General features: G+C 52.8%; 5 protein-coding genes across 5 annotated transcripts; 2 read left to right on the top strand and 3 right to left on the bottom strand.

Moving 5' to 3' along the window:
* Positions 1 to 175: 175 nt before the first annotated feature.
* Positions 176 to 3,036, bottom strand: COCSUDRAFT_44290 (ribonuclease III; the record flags this gene model as incomplete). Its single annotated transcript, XM_005644363.1, has 7 exons — positions 176 to 333; positions 598 to 635; positions 1,411 to 1,544; positions 2,049 to 2,143; positions 2,687 to 2,729; positions 2,789 to 2,822; positions 2,984 to 3,036. The coding sequence occupies 7 exons, from the start codon at positions 3,034 to 3,036 to the stop codon at positions 176 to 178; spliced, it is 555 nt and encodes a 184-aa protein (XP_005644420.1).
* A 1,501-nt stretch (positions 3,037 to 4,537) lies between these two features.
* On the top strand, positions 4,538 to 7,384 carry COCSUDRAFT_44289 (hypothetical protein; the record flags this gene model as incomplete). Its single annotated transcript, XM_005644362.1, has 6 exons — positions 4,538 to 4,690; positions 5,103 to 5,471; positions 5,774 to 6,031; positions 6,169 to 6,342; positions 6,702 to 6,930; positions 7,233 to 7,384. The coding sequence occupies 6 exons, from the start codon at positions 4,538 to 4,540 to the stop codon at positions 7,382 to 7,384; spliced, it is 1,335 nt and encodes a 444-aa protein (XP_005644419.1).
* Positions 7,385 to 9,830: 2,446 nt separating this feature from the next.
* Positions 9,831 to 10,730, bottom strand: COCSUDRAFT_58110 (hypothetical protein; the record flags this gene model as incomplete). Its single annotated transcript, XM_005644361.1, has 4 exons — positions 9,831 to 9,976; positions 10,157 to 10,265; positions 10,365 to 10,434; positions 10,570 to 10,730. The coding sequence occupies 4 exons, from the start codon at positions 10,728 to 10,730 to the stop codon at positions 9,831 to 9,833; spliced, it is 486 nt and encodes a 161-aa protein (XP_005644418.1).
* A 562-nt stretch (positions 10,731 to 11,292) lies between these two features.
* On the bottom strand, positions 11,293 to 14,486 carry COCSUDRAFT_48716 (hypothetical protein). The gene is made up of 6 exons (XM_005644360.1): positions 14,205 to 14,486; positions 13,683 to 13,862; positions 13,303 to 13,399; positions 12,848 to 13,039; positions 12,193 to 12,382; positions 11,293 to 11,891 (listed from the first exon to the last, which is right to left on the bottom strand). The coding sequence occupies exons 1-6, from the start codon at positions 14,252 to 14,254 to the stop codon at positions 11,869 to 11,871; spliced, it is 732 nt and encodes a 243-aa protein (XP_005644417.1). The 5' UTR covers positions 14,255 to 14,486; the 3' UTR covers positions 11,293 to 11,868.
* Positions 14,487 to 14,675: 189 nt separating this feature from the next.
* Positions 14,676 to 21,184, top strand: COCSUDRAFT_25553 (amino acid transporter). The gene is made up of 10 exons (XM_005644359.1): positions 14,676 to 14,932; positions 15,270 to 15,448; positions 15,891 to 16,015; positions 16,413 to 16,549; positions 16,874 to 17,111; positions 17,720 to 17,960; positions 18,322 to 18,504; positions 19,536 to 19,739; positions 20,024 to 20,140; positions 20,515 to 21,184. The coding sequence occupies exons 1-10, from the start codon at positions 14,905 to 14,907 to the stop codon at positions 20,590 to 20,592; spliced, it is 1,530 nt and encodes a 509-aa protein (XP_005644416.1). The 5' UTR covers positions 14,676 to 14,904; the 3' UTR covers positions 20,593 to 21,184.
* Positions 21,185 to 21,222: the final 38 nt, after the last annotated feature.

The following is a 21,222-nucleotide window of genomic DNA, read 5'->3' as shown; positions in this document are numbered from 1 at the left end:
AAATCACAAAGCCCTTTGATACTATAGACTGTTGAGCAAAGTTACTGCAGCAAAATGTTGTAGGCAAAAAACCCCCGCCCAACGCACCCAAAGTCCCATGCAGATGGCAGGTGCAAGCTATCCTGGCGGCTTGTAGGACGTGTATGCACATGCATGGCGACCTCAGCATGGCCCCTCACTTGAAGGTCAGGTCTGCCAGGGCTGCAGCCACCTCCTGGGCTTTGGCGCTCCCCTCAGCAGCTGAAGCACCCTGCTGCATGGCGTGGAATGAGGCCGTCCCGTTGGTGGTCACCTCGTGCAGAGCAAAGTGCCTCGAGTAGGCATCCATAACAGCTGCGCCACATGTCACTAATATCAGTATTATAACTACTATTACTGCTATTACTACACGCTCTTTTGCCTCTGGCAAGGTGCATACACACGTGCACTGGTCAAAACATCTCACATGCACGCAGGGCGACTCCAGGGCAGTGAAGTAATCTTGCATGCATACGCACATTTACCAGAGCCATTTGCCGACATTGTGCTTCACAAACAACCCCATGAAGTGCTGTAGGAAGAAATCTGCACTAATGGCATTGCAGGGGCCTCCCTTACCATGGATGTTGCCGCCAGAGTCCTTGTATAGTGCTCCCCTGCGCAAGTGCAAGAAAAAACGTGCGTGAACATCATTGGGGGAGGGTCTCGATGATTTCTGGTGCACTATACCTCTTCTGGATAGAGTTTCAAAAAACGATATGAGAGACTGGAGTGGACTGCCCAAAAATTGCTGATCTGCTCAAATATAGGCTGCTCAGATGGCTTGGTCACGAGGCAAGGATGAGGGAAGACAGGCTGCCAATGCAATTTTATTTGGTACTGTACAAGGGTCTGAGAGAAAAGGCAGGTCTGTCAAATCCTGGATTGATTGCGCGAGAGATGACCTGGATCCCATGGGATTGACATGCCATTGGTGGAGAAAATGCCAAGACGGGGAAGGCTGGAAGCGAATTTGCGAGGTTGCTGCAACGCACCTAGCCCTGAGGGCTGGAATAAGCGTGTAATGATAATAAAATATTCACACACCATTGCCTCAGCGCATGCCGATTGAAATCCACTGTAGGTGACTTGATACAAGCAGATGCATCCGACTGCAATCATGTAAGACAGGAGATGCCTTGACATGCGGGCAATGCAAGCGCCACAGCATGGGTGAACAGCTGCATTGAGCAGTCCAGCAGATGGCTCAGAGGGTATCACCCTCATCTGACTTTGAATCAAATACAGGAGGCAGTGCAAGAAAAGACTGGAGAGCAATAATTCCAGGTGTTGCTTGACGTACCTAGTCCTTGAGGATTGGAAAACGTGTAATAATGATAATAATAAAAATAATAACAATAACAATAACAATATCAGGAGGCAGCTGCGCACCAGACAGCCTCAAAGAGCTCAGCCAGCATGTTCTTGGCAGCCTGCTCCTCCTGCTTGGGGAAGGACTTTCCAGTGAAGGCGATCTTGTTCCAGCCCAGCTTCCTGGCGCCCTCAGCACAGAAGTCCCGCATGACCTGCAGAGACAGCATCTGCTTATTTTCAATAGCTGCAACTTCCGATAGCTGCAATTTCAAATTGCTATTTGTACACAGTTGCCACAGTGACATTGGAGTGAGCATACTGGACAACCGGGAAATAATGCAGAGTCTGAGATTCAGCATCCATGCCTTGTGGACAAGGTTTCAGCTTATGGGTCAGAATGAATTGAGCCATGCTTGTCGCCTCAAGAACTTGAATGTTGCGAGAGGGAAGCAGGGAATGCATGCAGTAGCAGTGGCGCAAGTGGTTCTCACATCTTCCACATGCAATGCATGAACCAATTTTGCGTGATAGTCATGCAGCCATGCTCCTCGGGTCTCCCGTCCATACAAAAGTGATGTGCTACAAGCAATCAAAACTGGCGTCTGCAGGGAAGACGGCCTCTTATTGCTTGCAATCATGCATGCATCTGCAAGTGGAAGTGCTGCATGCAATGCATGCATGCCATGCATGCACCAAGGGGATGCATGTGAGCTCACCAGTGTAGTGCGGCGGTCTGTGAGGATGTCAGTGGATGCCTTGGGCAGGGAGTCATACACAAGGTCACTGACCACCAGATGCATGGCCGCATCTCCTGCAGACACATCACTGCTTGTCAGCGCCCACGGTCTCTTAAAATGGCGTCCTGAAGCCAATGTGGCTCTTACAAAACAAACAGGGCATTTTGGTGGCGCATATACTGAGGGTGCCCCACCAATTGGCTTCTAAAAGTTTATTCACCAGTACAGGAAGCCAAATGTTCTCCCTTTCCAGCAGACATATCCCCAAAACACCAATTGCAGGAGAACTTTTCTGAATACTCCAGATTTTAGCTACTTTTGTGACATCATCTGCACTCCTATGATCTTGCAGAGCCAATGCATGGTTGCGTGCAGGTCATGGCACGCAAGCAGTCACTGGGACAAGATCTGGGTGCCTGGCAGGGCAAAGATGTGCAGAAGGTAGAGGCTGAAGCTTGCCTATCCAGGCCAGCCTGTAGTTGTTGAACTCGCCAGCGGAGGGGTGCATGAAAGCCTGCAACGCAGGCCAATGAAGAACTTTTCAGAACGAGCCTCCGGGGCCTGCCAATGCAGCGTTTCAGGTATGCTCTCCAGAATCACTCTGCTCCACACCTCACTAACCAAGCCCCTCTTGGACACCTGAGAGCTATTGTAGTGCAGCTGCAATACCAATGGCCCAAACCAGCTGCAATTTCTGGTGGCATCCATTCTTCCCGCACCTGCCTGAGCAGCCACTTGTCCCGAAATTCATACCTGCAGGAATGCAATTATCTTCAAATGATGGAGCAGGCTTGTATGGCAGACCTCAATGTATTTTTTTTTCCTGGGTTTCCTTGCAAAGGCAGCTCGAATTAAATTGGAGCCTCTCAGTGATCTGCAATGAAACGTTCTTGTGTTGTGACTGTTCCGCTTACCCCAGATCCTTTTCGACCTTTTTGAGGTCTTCATCGGTTGGGCCGATAGCCATCGCTGCAAGCACTGCTTGGGATGGCTCTTTTGCAAGACTAGTCCCCAAAGCCCGCTCCTGCACATCACTAGGAAGATCACGTTGCAAGCCTTGAAGCAGACTAATTGCCCCTTTGACGTCAGGTGAAAGAATCCTGGAACTTCCTGAAAACACTTTTGCAATCTTTGGAAATCACAGCACACCTGCAGGCGTTTCAAAAAGGCCTATAAATGCAGCGAAGCACTGGAGCAATTTGGTTTTGGAGCCTGTCCAAGGACTTCCCTTCGCAGCCTCATAGTAATGATGCAATGAGGTATTTGTTGACATGCTGATGATGTCACGTTAGGAGCCCCAGTGGATCCAGAAGGGAAGAACACATGCAACCTCTTGTTTGCCACTGGAGGGTGGCCTCCTGGAGCCAGATTCGTTAGCATAGGGCATTACCCCGGGTGCACAGAAGGTAGACTTTGCATCTAGTGCATGCCATGGCAGAGCCAGCCTGGAGCATGATCACTGATGGCATGATCTGCGCAGTGATTGAGGCCCATATACTCTGCTGGCATTGCAAAATTTATGAAGTGTGCACAGAGCTATTCTTGATTTCAGGCATTGTGGTGAGCCGCACTTGGATCCAAAACCGGTGACCACTGCAGGACCTTCTCTATTATGTATCAGTTCGACAGCGGTGCTCATGTGGCCCCCCACTTGATCATCCGAGGGTGGCGCCGCTCCCTGCTGCCAATTCTCAATTTTACGGCTTTCTCTTTTCCGTCTGATGTCTGGACCACCAGGGAAGCCAGCCCGGGATTCAGCCCTTCCCGGGGAAGGCTTCCCCGGATGCAAATGTGCACCGTGCGACACATGTACAGCGTTGCTGCTTGATTGAGCACTAGGGTAGTTCTTTCCAAGTGCAGATGCCGCTTATGCATCATACATATGATATGCATGGCAGTTGCAGAACTTCTTGAAGGCTGCTGGGTGCATGCATGATGCTTGGGCCAGCTCAGGTGTTTACATGTAGTTCAGGGCCTTGGCAACATGACATCAGCACGATGCACAATGTGAGCAGGCAAAATGTCCCACTGCCGTGCCTGCATCTGCACGGCAGTAAGACACTTATGTGGGCTGAGCCTGTGACTTCCAAAATAGGTGGCATGCAACCAGGCACCTGAAAATTTCCAGTACTGCCGGGGAACGGTGTCCCCGATCGGAAAAAGTGACTTTCGCCGCAAAACTTTCTCAAAAGGGCGCGTTTCGCCGGTTGAGGACAGTTTTGTGGAGGATTAAACCGCCAGGCAGAACGATGCGTATCCTCGCGTCAGACTTTTTACACTTTCTCCACTTGCGTCCACCATAACCGCACGCACGACCTGGGAGAGATTGGCAACTTCTTCTTGTGGACAAAGAATAAGCTGGCGTATTGCGTTCCGAGCGCGGTCGCTGGCGGCACAAGCAAAGACGCGTTGGGAGGCAGCTGATGCGCATCAGCTACAGATAGGTCACAGCCCTGAAAGAATACAGCATGACAGACTACAGCTCGCTACTGGACATCAGCCGGTACCCCTCGGTCGCGCTGATTGATGTGGAACCTGGCATGGCCAAGGCGGACAACGTGGGAACCACCTTCAACTTGACGGACCACCATCTGCTCCCCTTTGCATTCAAGGAGCCGCGGGTGCGCCTGCGCTGATTCTTTACTTGGTTGCTGCATGCGTGCTGGGTTTCTGGCATTGTTTGTATGGTAATTGCCAGAGTGGGACACCTCGGTGATGTTCGCTCGATGTACTGCCTTCGGTGGCACCTGGTCTGTCAAGGCTTGTGTAGGGAAGGCACGGCTCGTGTATCGTGTCTGACACTTTCATTGCAAGTGTGCGCTTACTGGAGGCGGCCAAGGGCTCTTTCCGGCCCCGTTGTCCCAGTTCTCGCGGACCCATCGGGTTGCATGGGGACTCCGTTCTGGTGCCATGCACGCCCCTCGCGGCCTGCAATCGCCTATGAATGGTTGCTGAGTCTGTAATAACTTTAAAGGTGGCGTCTTTGCGGGAACACCCATTCAGGAATCTCACTCTGGCGCCGGGCTTGCGCAGGGAAGCCGGATAGAAGGTGGGCAAGACAGCACAGCACCTCAGACGATTACCACGGGGACGCGGGACAGCCTGAGCGAGGGGGATAAGGTAGCCAACAACAAGAGCCCCAGGAGCACTCTGGAGGGCCCCATGCTGTCCACCAGCACCCTGATCAGCGCGCAGCAGCTGGCCGAGGCGCGCGGGATGCGGGGTTCCAACGACTGGCGTAGGGACTACCAGGCGGACGACCTGGACGACGAGGATGACGAGGGAGACTTTGAGGACGACGATACGTTCTCGGGAGCTCACCGGGACCACGAGAGCGCGTCTGCTGCAGAGGAGAGCAATCTGCGTCGCTCTGCTCGCAACCACGGCACTGACAGCCGCAGGGTGAGCGACCTGGGGGTCCCTCAACCTTCACAAATCACCCTCTGTCTCCATATTGTCCTTGTATAGCCAGTTAACTATTTCGGAGCTCGTTTGCTTGCATGCTGCCACAGCACCTGGGTGTTGAGTTGCAGCCCTCAGAGACAAAGTGTAGACTTGGGGGCCTGAGGCCTGCACAGCCAGCAAGCACTCCAATACCATGCAGTGCGCTGCACTCCCCTGCCCTGCGCATGCCAGATGGTAACATCGTGTAAATGGAGTGGAGTGCCTGGCTCTTGACCTGGCAATCCTGTGCGCGCGTGCAGTCCAACGAGAAGCGCAAGGTGGGCCGCCCCATCATCTACTGCGGGGACCCGGACTCGCCCGACCTGACGCCGCAGGAGCGCCGCCGCATCCGCCGCCGCATTGCCAACCGCGAGTCGGCCCGCCGCGTGCGCGCCAAGCGCCAGGACCTCTTGGAGGACATGTCGATCAAGGCGAGCCCCCCTTATCTTCTAAATCCTCGTGCCACTTCATGTCTCCTGTTCCCCTTCCATTCCACAGGTGTCCGCTCCTTTGACAAGGTGCATTGACCCCCACTATCTCTATGTTGACAAGACTCTCTTCTTGGGGAAATTGCTGTGAGCGAGATGGAATTGGCACGATTCAAATGGCATGAAAATGAATCAAAGCCCAGCTGATGGAGGGGCGCTGTGTGCAGGTGAGAGAACTTGAGGAGCAGAATGCGGCGCTGATGCAGCGAGCTTTGTCGGTGGAGGGCAAGCATGCCAACATGCTGGATCAGGTGTCGCAGATCAGCCACTGCCTGCAGGCGAAGACTGCCGAGAATGAGCGGCTCATGTCCGAGCTGGACCAAATGCGGCAGAACCTCTCGGTGAGCCCTGTCACCTTTGAATGCACCCTGATCGTCTGATAGTCCACGCTCAGCGTCCTCTCTTCTTAGAACTAGCGAGCTCAAGCACCGCAGCCAACTGATTGTGCAAATGCTTGAGGCAGACATCTGCTCTCAGCTAAGGCAGTGCAGCTGCGCGTGCCCCTCTGTTGTCAAGATGGTGTCATCTTGTTTGAGTCTATTTTGATAAGGTTTGGTTTGTGAGGGAGCATCCACTTTGCTGTGGAAGCGTATTGCGTGCGCAGATGTAGCGCTATAGTGGTGGCCTCTGAGGCCTATGGCGCACAACGTTGGAGACAGCAATTATAGGGGGCTTGACGTCAGCCTGTGCTGGCGTGCAGGTCGGCAGCAGCAGCTCGATGGACTTGGACATGCTGAGGGAGGCATGCGGCAACTACAGCTTCCGGCTGACTGCCGTCGAGTCCGGCCCGCAGCAGCCGCCGCAGCAGCCGCAGCCGGTGCTGCCGCAGACCATCAGCAGCGGCTTCGCCGGGTCCGCCTTTGGCGCCGCTGCCGGACTGCCGCTCGACCCTCTGCCCGCTGCTGTGCCTCGGCCTGTGGTGAACAGCGGTGCGTGCAGCCTCCAATGTCTACAAATGGCCTGTCTGTCTGACAGAATGTGTAAGATTGTTGTGCATCGTTGCAAACAAATGCCTCAGCAAAATATGAAGCAGCTTCTGGGCTCTTGTGCAAGAGCAGATTTCCTGATGCGAGAACAAGGACCGAGGTGTGAGATTCAAAAAGCAGTTCCATGGTGTTGTTCCAGGTTGGGTTGTTTCATTGTATATCAGGTACCTTTGTGTCCCTTGTGGCCCTGTCACCAGCATGTTCCCTATGAGAGTGCCTGACGAGAAAGTCCTTTGCGTGCACAGGCGCCACTCTGCCGCCATCTGAGGACATTCTGGCGCCACCGCTGCCGCACCCGGCGCGTATGCTGTCCAAGGAGCTGTCACTGGGCCAAGTGGCTGCCCTGTCCATGGACCGCAGCCTCAGCGAATTCCTGAAGGGGGTCACCTGCTTCTGAGCGCCTTGCCGGCAACTGCCTGGCAGCTGCCGCCTGCCTCCACGTACCAACTGAAGGACACCACCAGCGGGCATGATGCCACAAAGATCACACGCAAATGCCTTGCTACTGGTTCAGTCACACGCAGATGCACGCTGCTTGTTATGAAGTCAGGGAGGAGATGTATGGAAGGCTAGTCGGGAAGCGATGCCCTGGTGTGCATCTCTTGAGCACTAGGAGTCAGCTTTCGTGGATAGCCGCACAGCAACAAGTTGCACAGAGAATAGTGAGCATGCGCAGTCGTGTTCTAATCGTGTTGGAGAAGATCTGCTAGGTCATCGTAGCACAAGAAATCACGAAGGTGCCAATAGTCTGAGGCAGAGGAATCCTATCATAAGGGCGTTCCAAACTGGGTACAGATGCACAGGAAGATACAACAGGTATTACGTCATTATGCAATGGCTATTTCACACAAGGCTGAGGGGGTCGTTTTCACGCGGCCGGGGCACAGCGAAGGATTTCCTCGAGCGGGTGCTAGCCTGCATATCTTGAGCTTTGAATGCATGTTTATGCAGCCTTTCGCAGGTCTGGGACGTGAAACGATCCAGATGATGTGCACTGAGCGCAAGGGCATTACGTTTATGATTCGGGCGAAATATATCGGAGATGACATTTGTGTCGGTTTCTTCAGCTCATAACGTCTTTTCAGAGAGGAAGGGCACTTATTGGGAGATATCTTGGGTCACGTCTGAGAGGCTGTGAGGGATCAAGGTCTCAATCAGCATACCCACCCTGACAGCTGCAGCGTACTATGCAGATCACTTTTCATGTTCAAGCCAACTGCAGCATTAAACATCTGTTCGCTTGCTTTAAAGCATCGAAGACTGGTATGAAAGCATTGGATTTATGCATGACGATGGCAGCATTTAGGGGTTGACAAGACTCTAAAAGCCCTGCATTGAACTTGCTTGCGCATGGTGGCATCAGTTTTTGGAGAAGGGGCAAATGTGCTCTGGGGATTCATGCGGTAACCTGTTTTTGCGTCCTACGCTTGCGTGGCGCTGGGATTTTTGTCTATCGATATGCCGCTTGGGATTGCATGATTCATTGCATTTTTAGGTGCTATGCTTTACGAGCAGGGTCATTAGGGGGGGATGCACATGCATGCTGTATTGCTGTCTCCGTTTATATGAGAGCTCCGCTCCAGAGGAACTTGTCTTTGTTGAGATTTGTAGTAGACATCACGTCTTGTTCACCACCTCTTCCAAGTTGTAATGCATAATAGTAATGCATAATATTCAGAGTGATACACTATATTTTGCGTGGCCCAGAGTCACACATTCAACGTGACACATTGCAACACAGTGTATGTCTGGCGCTCTGTCCTCGTTCCGGCCGACCCACAGCAAAAAGTTGGGTTGCTGAGCAAGTTGTAGCGAGCGCCTCATTTATCAACCGATCATTTGTTCTTGATGTGTATACATGTCGTTCAGCAGCAGCACTCCACTGTACAAATTCTGTGCATTCTCCCTGTTTTAAACTCTTCACAAGTTGCAGACCACTTGGGCAATCAATCATTACAATAATGTGTTGTATTGTTCTTGCATGACGTGCACTTGCAAGGCAGCCCCTCTCCTATCTTCTGGCGCTTGCTCTGCCTTGATGTCTGCATACCGCTTTCCCTAAAAATGGCCTGGCTTCAAATACAAAGCATGCATGCCTATGCACCTCCAAAACAAGTGTCTCTTCTCGGTCTGGCCCCGGGGTCCACATGCTTGCTGTGGCAGGAAACACCTGCATGCATCGGCATCTTCTCAGCAAGTCAATTTTGGGATCTGCAATGCATTTGAGCTTGTCATGCACTAAGTGCACTTACAAAGAATACATCTACTGACCTTTGTGAGCAAAGAAGCGCACCTGACTCCGGGCCCATTTGCTCACGTGAAGGGGAGAAGAATAGTGTAGGAGAGTCTAATGTAGGGTTCCAATCTACTTGCTCACGGCTCCACAAGGTCTCTTCAGCAGAGTATTATAGCAAACGCCAGGCCCTGAATTGAATCACTTCATCCAGAGATGCAAAACTTTGCACAAGCGGCTGGCACAAGCTATGAGCGCCAGATCAGGCGTCCTTGCGCTGCCGTTTTATTTGGACAATCCCCCTGGCCTGCGCTCTCTCTGCTTCCCTTTTGCCAGCACCTGTTCACACACAAGACATGATCAAGTCACCTGCCGTAATAAAGAAACCACACAGCGTTGGCTTGAAACATTCCCTGCAGCCTGACATAGTCATTCTCTGCTGCCTATCATGCTACAGCAATTTTTTTCTGCCTTCACACTCTAGAATGATGCTTTGTCCACATATCGATTCTGTCAGTCCAGATCTGCGTGTCGAGATTTCAAGTCTCGAGATTTCAAAGCGAACACTGCGTGACAGCTTGCCATGCAGTGGGCACTACAGTCATTCGCCTCAATAATACGTGCCTGCATAGATGGAGGTATCGAGGGCCTGCCCAAAATCATACTTGCTTTCCATCTGAGCGGCAGCCTGTGCCCTGAGGACAGCTCCTCTTGCCTCTGCTTGGGTCACTATCCTTTCCTTCTGCTGGAGGCTGTCTGCACAGACAATCAAAATTCTCAACAACTCAACACAAATATCTGTCAATCATATCTGGCATGGATGTCTTCTGCAGGTCGTCAGCAGGTTAGCAGTGTGCTTTTCTCAGCAGCTTTAGTTGTTGGAATTTATGAATCTTGGAGCAAAGATTGGAGGAGAGGGTCAATACACAAGCACACCTGCCGGGGACTGGTGCTTGATCTTCTTGCGCTGCTGCCGCGCAGCCTCCTCTGCAGCTTCCTCCTCTGCCTGCTTCTTGGCGGCTTCCTCAGCCGCCGCTCGTTCCCTCTGCAAACCAAGATTACAGGTTTTAATCATCTGGGCTGAGCCAATGCTTGGCTTTTTGTGAAGACAGTGGTGTCACTGTCACGGCAACAGAGCGCACACCTCCTTTTGCTCCTCACGCGCTCTGCTGATGTCTTTAGAGGCCTCCATCAGTGAGGGACCGCCATCAAACCTGCATTGAAAGCAGGTGATCAGTAATTGCATACCAATGCACTGGGCATGGCATGCAATCATCTGTGTAGGTGTGCACAAGAAAGTACAGACAAGATGGGGATGCAGGTTGGAGTTGATCAACCAAGTCGCGCACCCCCTAGCTTGCAGTGCCTCGTAGCTGACAGCATCTGGTGGCCTTTTGGGGTGCTGCTGTGCCTTTGCGCTGGCAGGTAACTTCCCAGGTAACAAGAGGTCCAGGTCGGACTCGTCAGAACTGAGCTCCCCAGCGTCCTGATTGTGTTCTTCCTGGGACATTCCTCTCTCTCACTCGACTGTGAGAGGCAGCCTGATTGTGACCAGCAAACAGTAGAATGGCAGGATCACGCCAGATGCCTGCAGAGTGAAGCAATCTCCTAGTGGATAACTTGCACCCGGTGAGATAATTTCACTCGACTTGATCTAGATTTGCTCCTTCTATGTGTCAACCACGGAAGTTGATAATGCTTGTACCCTCTTGACGGTAATTAAGTTTATCTTCAACAATTCTCCTATAGAAATAAGTCGTGAATGCGTAAGAATGATGTTGGACGCTTTTGGCTTTTGGTCGAGATAAAGAGACAGGTGCGCGCTTTTGCAAGCCACAAAGCCAAAAGCGACCGCGTGCGCAAGGATGACGTCACATTCACTGGGAATGTGGCTGGAATTGTGGAAGGAAATCTATTAGAGCAGTGAACATGGGCCGAGTTGTCTGGTTGCACGAGTGCTAGCGCATGGTGCCGAGTATTGGTTATTAAAACAGGATTCGCACAAGACGACCCCATGCTTGTCATTGCAAGAACTTCTTGCAGAACTTTGAGGTCTTGAAGACCTCAAAACAGAATGGGAAGATTTACACATTGCACACTGTGGCATGTACAATCTCAAGCATTACATACCATGCTGTACCATGTTGTCCATCACCATGGTGCATGGATCACACTTCACTTGTTCATAGGCTCACAGATTGTGGTATCCAGCAAAAGCCCGAAGCCTGAGGTACACATTCTATTCCTCGCATATTATCACGATTGCTTGCCAGCCATAAAGTTAGACCCATAGGTAGTGATGACTGTGCTTTGTTTCAGTCTCGAATGGCATCCCGTAGGTGTCTTTGGTGGCTCCTTGCCTCTGGGTCAGGGAATTCACCCGACACAAAGCTGCTGTACAAACCGCGGTCATTATTACGTTTCTGCAATGTCGCCCTGGCTAACCCACTCCACATCGGTGTCTGCATATTTTTGTTTTAAAAAGCCCTGCAATGCCTGTGGCCCCGTCACACTGTGACAGACAGTAGTAGGAGGCAGCGCATCTTGTAAGCCAGCCCCCAGGCCCCTGGACATCCATGAGCGCTGAAACTTTCTGCTTGTCTCTGCAAGCTGCCACATATATAGCGTGCCTTCGTACTCTCTTCTCCTCACTGCTCCTTGACACCAGCCCCTGTACAAGCGCCTCTACTCAGCGCAGCGCACACCCCTCATGCACTGTTGAGACAGCCCAGGTGCTCTGCATCATTCAAGTACAGGTACCTCCGATGAAGGTGAATTGGATAAGAATATAGCCAATTAAGCAATACTAATCCTTGAACTCTAGATCAACATGGTCTACAGCTGCGCCAAACCTACAGCCTCTGTTATTTGAACAGGTCAGGCAAATCTGCGAGCAAAGAAGTAAATGCCACACGAGACACCCTAATCAGTCTGCAAGAGTGCAACACATTAATGTGGCGGGGCCTCCTCACCGGCATCAGAGGCTGGGTGCGGCTGCGGGTCGTGGCAGGACATTCCGGGCAGGTGCTGCTGCCCGGGGTGGGCAGCCTGGGCCGCGCACTGCTGCAGGTGGTGCTGCCACTGCTGAACCATCATCGCCTGCTGCATCGCGCTCTGCATTTGCGCCGGGTCCAGCGCCTGCGCATGTGCCTGCAACTGCTCCTGCGCACAACCAAACCAACCCCCTCATGCACTGCCTCAAAACCAAAACAGTGGCGTTGGTTCTGGTTGCCTAAATGAAGTGCATCTATCGATCCTCAAAACGTCAGCGAGCCATGCACCAACACACAACTGCAAACATAGATGCCAGCACCCTCCTACTGCCTTTGTGTTCCCTTGTCCCTGTCCGCTGTCTGCCTGTCTGCGCTCTCTCCTGTGCAAGAGAAGGTCCACAGCACCCCTGCTGGATAAACTCTGACCTGCTATTGCCCTCTGCACAGCACGTGCTTCTGCCTCCATGCAGCTCTCAACACCGATACGAGAAATCCCGTGGCTTCAAATTTGCCCCTTGTCGCACCTGTACTGCCAGATTGCTATTGGCTGGCAGGAATCTGGCTTGCTCAGCACGACAGAGGAAACAAGCCGCTGATGTTCTAAGTCCATTTTGTCATCAAATATGTGCCCCACCTTGCCGTTCATGTTGCCCATGAGCTGCAGCAGCACTTGCGGCAGGCCCGGGAATGACAGCGGCGGCGCGGCGGCCGGTGCGGCCGGGGCTGCGGCAGGAACGCCGCGTGACAGCAGCGCCCGGATGCTCCACTGCACCTCCTCCGGCAGGTTCTTGACCGCGCCCATCGCAGTGAAGCACTGCAGCGCCGTCTGCAACCGCAGACCAGGCCTTAAGAATTACCTGTTGTCATGCATGCCCGCATGCATGGATGAATAACAGTCAACTCGTTGTCCAACCTCTGCCAGGATGCCCACAAGGCTCATTAGCTTACAGCCACAAGTGTCCTGCTGCATGTGCATTTCATGTTGACTTTGAGCAGGAGCCGTCTGCTCTATCATCACCAGCTCACAAGCGTGTGAGCAGCCTCGCATCAAGTAGTTAATGTCCATGAGCCATATGCCAAAGAATGTACCTGCAGTTGGCGGATGTATTCTGCGGCAGATCTCAGGAAGGCTGCCTGGTCCTCCTTCTCTTTCTGGGGCACCACCACCTCTCGCAGCATCACAATTCTGCACCAAGCAGCATGCTGTATTACTATTGGGGTGTTGCTGTAAGATGACATGCATTCAGCTGAGACTGAGTCACAGCAATTCCTCATGCTGTTCTTTTGAGCATGAAGCCTGCAGGAGGTCACACCTCTGAAACCCGAGGCATCATTAAAGGACAGACTCACGCACAGCTCTCCCAGCAAAATCCTACTGATCCTTTGCTCGCAAATGGAGTGTTATTGGGGCCTTGGGACAGGACAGCTTGGAAAGGCAGGGCAAACTGCAACGGTGGTCCTGTGCGCACCCTTCATGGATGCGATCTCGCCGTCGCTTCTCTGTGGCGCTGTGCTTCTCCTTGGATCTGGAGCTCCCTTCTGCCGAGGTTGCCCTGGCACTGCTTGGCTGAGTGACCGGCCCAGGAGCTGGGCTAGCAGCTGCTGCTTGATCATCCGTTGAAGTCCCCGGCTTACTGCCCAAAATTTGGCTGTGAGCAGAACAGCAAGCGTTCATATACTATTCCAATAAAAAGCCTTGCGATAGATGGCTTTCTGACAGACTCACGGACTCACAGATAACATGGCTCGATGTCACCTGATCCTACAAAGACCGCCGACAGAAAAGACAGACAACCTTGCATGAGCTCTGCCAGGTTTTGGACATGCCTCGCAATATTGTTTTTCTGTTGCATGGTCCACTACATCCTTCCAAGAACACTACAGGCAACAACACGTGGACTTCACGTGCAGTGACCGTTCTCACGTTCTGTCCCGTGGGGATGCCCGTCACTCACTTCGAACAATTCAGTGTAAACCTCGTCAAAATATACCTGAGGGGGATCGCAGCCAGCTCGCCCAAATCGGTATTTGGGGCTGACATCAGGGCAACTCCTTCCTTGTTGGAGGTGAGCAAATTTCGCTGCTGTCCCTCGCTCACAGCTTCAGAAACTTACAAACTTACTAATGAGAACGATCTAGAGAGTATTTGTCGATTCTCAGGCGACACAGGCGCGACAACAGCACCAACATCCAACACCGTCCGTCCCACGTGCCAGACTGGGCAGACCGGGTTTCCGCACACAGATCTGCATCATGCCTGCGCTCGAGCTTTCACCTTCAGCGACAAGGTCACATAGAGTCTCTCAGAGGACTTGTTGGCGCGTTTGGTAGAGAAAAGGAGGGCAAAACAGGCCCGGTACACCAATGCACTCATCATCGCCCCCTGTCAAATCCCTGTTGTGTTGAAACCCTGACGTTCCCATCTCGGGCATGGCCTGCTTTCGTTTTGTTGGGCCTTTGAAAGCCTTCCTGCTGATACCACATCACAGAGTGAATAGAAATATATTGATCAACGGAGAAGGGAGGCCCTAAGGCTCCCTGGCAAATTCCTCTAACTCTGCGATCTCTGGGACAGCAACCTACCAAAATGTACCGAGCCTGCAACCTGGGTCAGAAGCCTCCGTAATAGAACAAACGAAATCTCAGCCAACACCGTTCGAGATTGTTCCTGCGGCGAGCACGCGAACTGACATGGCTAGCGGCAACCACAGCCTAGAAGGTGACATGGCCGCATAGTGTTGCTTCAACATATGCTGCAAGATCGAATGAGACATTTTCCCCCAAATTTTAGATCCATGCCAGGTTCGCAAATCTCGTTTAAGGCCTAGATGGTGGGCAATATTTCTTATCTTTTGGCAAGAGTGGACGCTTACTAGTCATTGTAGCCTCCGCCCATCAGCCCACGTCCTCGCTCTTGAATGTGCATTGGACCTCTTCAAGGGACATCCTGGTTTTCTAGAATGGTCTAGGCATGGTCTCAGCTCCTTCTTGCTGGCAAAGCATGTCCACGTTCAGGCAGCTGCAGATGGTGATGGCTCCTGTGTGAGGGCGTTCAGGTGCACCTGCAGAGGAGGAGGTGCCTCTGATCGACACAGGCGTTCCTGCAGCGCCAGAGGGAGACGTGGAGATCGGCAGGCAGGATTCTGCGAAGAGGCAGCCGCGTACAAAGCTGGGGCTGCTGCCCTTGGTGGCCCTCATCTTCTATGAGGTCTCTGGCGGCCCCTTCGGCACAGAAGTGAGTTCATTTCACCTGAATCAAGCTCTTCAGTGCATTTTGGTAATAATTTCTCAAAAGACATGCAGGGGGCTATCAGCGCAAGTGTGCATCCAGTGAGAATGGATAAGTATCATTTACAAGAGAGAGGCCTATTGGAGGTCGTCATGGGGTCAGACAGCCCATGGTCATCATGCCCTTCGCATGGGAGATTTCAGCTTTGCAAGTCGCATCACGAGGGTGTGATCAACCTGGGGAGGCTGGTCTGTACTCTTGATCCGCAAATACACCCTTGTGATGCGGAATATTATGCAATTCTTCATGCGGAATTTTACAAATTAACCCTCTGCACTCATATGCTTGCAGCTAATATCCTCGCCTTATGCCCTGTGCCTTCTTCAAGCGTCATGTCACCATGTGCAAGCTTTGTCTTCCTGACTTTCATTTGGTTCATCAACTGCAGGACGCCGTCACATCTGCGGGGCCGCTGATTGCTCTGCTGGGTTTCCTGATCCTGCCCTTTGTGTGGAGCGTGCCAGAGGCCCTGGTCACCGCTGAGCTGGCCACAGCCTTCCCCGAAGACAGCGGGTGCGCCCTAGAATTCACTTCAATCCTGCCGAGATCCAGAACCTGATGTTCTGACATGCATACCGCGCAATGAGCCTCGTGGCAGCGCATGCGCACCCGGAGAGATGCCTACGCAAGTGTCAGCTGTCACATTGCTTGTGCCATGTTATACGCGCCAACCGTCGGCCTGCAGAAACCCGCACCATCCACAGTCCTGCACTCCTAATTGTCCCTCGTTGCATTGCCTCACAGACGTTTCCATCTGGCCCTGCGCATGCACGGGTCGGGGTGCTTGCATGGCAGGAAAGGAGGATGCCCACCTCAGCCCGGACCATCTTCACTCGCACATCTTCTCAGAAACTTGAGCGTTTTGGGTACCATGCATGCTGGCGCTTGATGCTGGCGGCTGCGCGTGCAGGTACGTGGCGTGGGTGACGGCTGCGTTCGGCCCCTTTTGGGGCTTCCAGGAGGGTTGGTGGAGCTGGCTGTCCGGCGTCACTGACAACAGCGTCTACCCCGTCCTCTTCCTCTCCTACCTCGACGCCGTCGTGCCAGGTGCGGCGTGCAGCCTGCGCTGCCCGCAGGTTGTTGAGTTTGGTGTCAGGGATCAGGTACAACTAATATCGACTGTTGCAGTAGCATGCCTGGTACTGCTGGGCATGACTCTTCGCGTGTGGAATTCACCTACCTATACATATCTGGAGGTCATGAAACCCCATATTAACAAGGTTTTTGTTGAGTTGGAACCAATAAGTAACTCTAGGATATCTGTGCGAGCTCACAATGGAGGGAACCTTCTTCTAGGGAAGAATGCATCGCTCTAGCATATCAACGTAATGCCACACCAAAAAACCCTGACATCGGCGACCCCTGGCGCAGGGTTGCTGCAGGGGTGGTCGCGCCCGTGCAGCCTCTTCGCAGTCTCCATCCTGCTCTCCTACCTCAACTATCGTGGCCTGACCATTGTGGGCCGCGTGGCCATCGGCATGACGCTGTTCATCGTGCTCACGTTCCTGGTGCTCATTGGGCTGTCCATCCCGCGGCTGCACCCCGCCAACTGGCTCATCGTGGACCTGGGCACCGTTGAGTGGCGCCCCTTCATCAACGTCATGTTCTGGTGGGTGCACCCTTTCACTGCCCCTTCTCAAATGGCGCCGCATGCAGTTGTAAGTCTTACGAACGGGAGTGTGTGATTGCTTATTTGTCTGCAGCACTTGTCTGCTTCTGGAGGGAGGGCTTTGGGGTCTCGTTGTCAGCGCTCCTTCATGAGCCAATTGTGCTCTGCAGTTGGCAAATTGCTGCATGCATGATGCGCTGATCGGTGTTTTGCTTGCTCAGCTAAGATTTCTTTGCTGAATCATGGTGTTGCTGCATGCCCCAGATTGAATGCCATAAATTGATTGTTTAGGCAAGCATGTCTAAGAAAACACTATCCTGACGGCAAGCCTCCTCAGTTGTCATGCGCAGTTGGGGCACCCCTCCACAAGCGCTTGTTGGCCAGTGCTTTGTGAATTTACGAGGATACAGGCCAGTGTCTCAGTAAGCAAAGTTTCTGTCTCGGTACTCACATTTTCTATGGGCTCGCCCATGGATGACAATTCGACGCGCTCATTGGGGTAGATGCCTGGCAGACAATTTGGCTCAAACAAGGTGATCTAAGAGGTAGAGTGGCCTTGCTGCTACAATCTTCTGAGACTCGCCCGTTGTTTGCTTTGCACGCTGCAGGAACCTGAATTACTGGGACTCTGTGAGCACGCTGGCGGGCGAGGTGGCGAGCCCCGGCAAGACCTTCCCGCGCGCGCTGCTGATGGCGGTGGGCTTAGTCATCTTCATGTACGTGGCTCCCCTGGCCGCCTGCTTAGGCGTCATGTCCGAGGCCGGTGACTGGAAATTGGGCTTCTTCGCAACCGTCGCGCAGCGCGTCGGCGGCAACTGGCTCGCCTGGTGGATGCTCGCGGCCGCCGCGGTGCGTTTTTTGCTCCTGTGATTCACATATTTTTGCGCACCTGTTTGGGCATACTTGTGGGAGATTGGAATGCTTGCAGCAGGTGGCGCCATCATTCTTCGTGTCAGAAGTGTACGGAATTGCACCAGCATAAGAACTAATTTCATGAAATACAGAGCCAACTGCTTATGCAGGGACATCCTTGTATCTGCACTGTTATCTTCATTGGCAGTTCAGCTCTGCATTTCATGAAAATTGCATTGTTGAAGAAGTACATGGCTCTTAGTCCACCACATGCGCATGGTGGTGCGCGCAGACATGTTGCAGACCATTGTGAAACTATCTACTGATGTTTGAATGCGCAAATGTCTCCTGAGCGCAGGTGAGCCAGATCGGGCAGTTTGAGGCGGAGATGAGCAGCGACTCCTTCCAGCTGCTGGGCATGGCCGAGCGCGGATTCCTGCCGGCCTGTCTCGCGCGGCGTTCCCGGCACGGCACCCCCACCCTCGCCATCATACTCTCCTCCGTTGGCATCTGCACGCTCTCCATGTTTGACTTCCGCCAGGTCAGCGCAGCTCATGAGAATTTGAGTCTGCTTATACCGTACTGGTCACTCTAAACCCCGCACTCCCGGCGGTGCAGGGAACATTGGAATGGACATACAGGGTCTTCCTGGCATTCTCATCACCAGGGGCTTGCTCCATAGGATCGGGCTTGTCGAGAGCTTTCCGAACCTGGTCTCAAATTTGCCATGGACATAAATTTCGGTAGATAGGGTCTTTAAAATCAACCCTTTTTGGCCAGACACATTTATGTTCTGCGGTGTTTACAATGACCAGTACGGTATACTGCCCCAGATCTCACCGCTCATCAGTGCTTTGTAGAGCAGCGCAAGCTCAGCATTGCAGTCTGCATGCATCTGCATAAGGGGATTCAAGAGGACCTCACTTTGCTCTATTGATGCGACCCCCCCCCTAGGGCAGATGCGACCCCCATAGTGCAGGACCAAGCACGGCTGAGTGCAGGCAGCAAGCAGAGTCTGCTAGGAGTCTAACACCGTCCGAAGCAAGCCTCAGGGCAAGCACTGCTTGCCCTGTACTGGCAGCAAGCACAGTCTATGCTAGGATTCTACCCCACCGGAGCAGAATTAAGCATGTATGGGAGCTTGTACATGTCAGGTGGGACATCTGCGGTGAGGGGTGGATTTTGCATGTAGCCATAGGAGTCAAGGCAGGGGAGGCTCTGACCGCAGGATGCACAAGCATCGCTGGTGCCTGCAAGTGCCCAGACTGCAAAACTCATATGCGAGACTCATTCCCCACCGCAGGTCTCCCATCCGTGTCCTGAGGGCTCTACTGAAACTCAGCCGCTTGTGTCTTGAGTTCACAGCCCCTGGGCTCACAGAGGAATGGCTTGAATTTAGAGATTTTGGATCCGGCACTCTTAGGATCATGGGCAATTTTGCATTCCTCTTTCTCTAATCCTACCCTTGCGGAAGGCCTTCCTAACTTCCAGTCCTCTGACAGCTCTTGTCCTTAGAATCATGGTTTTTTTGTATCATCATTGTCATGATTCCCTTTTCCCGCTCATGTGCAGATTGTGGAGCTGCTGAACATTGTGTACTGCCTGGCGGAGCTGACGGAGTTTGCCGCCTTCATCCATCTGCGCGTAGCTGCCCCGCACCTGCGCCGCCCCTTCCGCATCTGCCTGCCCACCTGGGGCTGCGTCCTCATGCTGACACCTGCCACCATGCTGCTGCTGACTCTCATCGTGCAGCCCATCCTGGACCTTGACCTCATGGTGAGCTTTCAAAACTATAAATCTCTTTGATGAGTTTTATTTCTTCTCTTGGCACTAGGTGACTACAAGGGGCCTGGCATGCATAAGATCTTTCTCTCAAAGTGTGAGATTTTCAAACTCTCCAAGGCGTCCAAGGGTGAAGATGTCCTTTTTGCAAATGTAAAAGTCCTGTTCAATCTATTCTATTGCAGAGCAGTGCTGATGTGATTCAGTGATTTGGACATGAGATATTTCCTCACAGCTCTCCATAAAAGACCGGCTGCAATTCCGTCATGTGCGCGCAGGTGATGGGGTGGACAGCTGGCGCCATAGTGGTGGGCGCAGTCATGTACCCCACGCTGCGTCTGATGCGCAGCAAGAAGTGGTGCCGCTTTGTGGGGCAGGACCCTCACGAGTACAAGGTCAGCAATTTTTACCCGTTGATTTCTTGCTCTCAATTGGAAAGCACTTGGCCTGCTTTGGGATTGTTCCAGAGCAACACCCACAATGCAGCGCGCACCTGCTTTCCCTCAGGAGCTGTTATGGCCAGATGGGTGGCACAGCTAAGGAGGACGGTCTTGTGGCATCCGTTGTTGTCAAGGTGTTGCTGGTCATTGGGAAGTCTGCCTCGTGATTTATGCATGCGAGGGCCTCAATCACGTAAGGTTGAGAGGCACAATTGTTTCACATTGCACACTCTTCAAAGGCATTGAGGCATGCTTGTTATGTCAGCCTCTCTCCGCACATCGTGTGTGTCTGATCTCCGTCTGACAAGTGTGGGCAATATTCCATGCAGGTGGCGCTGCGCGGGGGCATCCCCCCAGAGCCCCAGCATAACCAGCTTTGCGGCAGTCTACGGCGCTCTCAGCGATGACGAGGCAGACAGCGCTGCCCAGCGGGCAGCCTTTGGGCCGCCCAACGGGCAGGCGGCTGCGCAGCCGTCTAGCGGTATTTTATAGCAACGCCCGCGCGCCCGCGCACTCTGAATATGGCTGGTCCCTTGGATTCTAGGAATGGTTCATGCCATTGGATGCGCTGGGATTTGCATCAGGCAGTCAATAAACGCTATTTTCTGCACCTGATCATGACGAAGGAGTTCAAAGGATGCAGAAGGCGTCTCCCACCACGTTTTGGAGTGGGGCCGGGGTACTAGGTCACTGTTTGTGATCAGCATGCATGTTCGCAACGTTGCTGTATTTGACGGCGTAGATTGAGGAGGGGCAAAGTGGAGTGTGTAGGGAATGACAAGCATAATGCTTAATTTGAATTCTCTGATGATTAATCCATGATTCAAAAAGCCCTCATTGGGTCATGTTGAGAGTGAGAGATTGTCAGGTCGCCAGCATGCAGTCATGGGCATTGGCCGAAGGATTGCCTAGACACAAGAATTGGTGTTGTCGCATCCAATTGTGCCACATAGGAGGGCGATCTGGTGAAATGCATGTGTGTAATATTGCTTGATTTTGAGAGAAGAGAGATGCAAGAACATACAAGGCAGTGCGAG

The sequence above is a fragment of the Coccomyxa subellipsoidea genome, assembly GCF_000258705.1.
Source record: "Coccomyxa subellipsoidea C-169, whole genome shotgun sequence".
In the NCBI taxonomy this organism is placed as follows: Eukaryota; Viridiplantae; Chlorophyta; class Trebouxiophyceae; family Coccomyxaceae; genus Coccomyxa; species Coccomyxa subellipsoidea.
Note: the sequence above shows the minus strand (reverse complement) of the source record. Positions and strands in the feature narration are given on the sequence as shown.

Excerpts from the sequence above, each read along its gene's own strand:
- COCSUDRAFT_48716 (XM_005644360.1), bottom strand. The coding sequence starts at position 14,254 with ATGTCAGCCCCAAATACCGATTTGGGCGAGCTGGCTGCGATCCCCCTC. Across the intron at positions 13,863-14,204 it reads CTGGCTGCGATCCCCCTCAG|CCAAATTTTGGGCAGTAAGC; the intron begins GTATATTTTGAC and ends TTCTGCTCACAG. Across the intron at positions 11,892-12,192 it reads GCACCCAGCCTCTGATGCCG|GGGCTGGTGTCAAGGAGCAG; the intron begins GTGAGGAGGCCC and ends GCGCTTGTACAG.
- COCSUDRAFT_25553 (XM_005644359.1), top strand. The coding sequence starts at position 14,905 with ATGGCTAGCGGCAACCACAGCCTAGAAG. Across the intron at positions 14,933-15,269 it reads CGGCAACCACAGCCTAGAAG|GTGCACCTGCAGAGGAGGAG; the intron begins GTGACATGGCCG and ends GAGGGCGTTCAG. Across the intron at positions 18,505-19,535 it reads CCATGTTTGACTTCCGCCAG|ATTGTGGAGCTGCTGAACAT; the intron begins GTCAGCGCAGCT and ends GCTCATGTGCAG.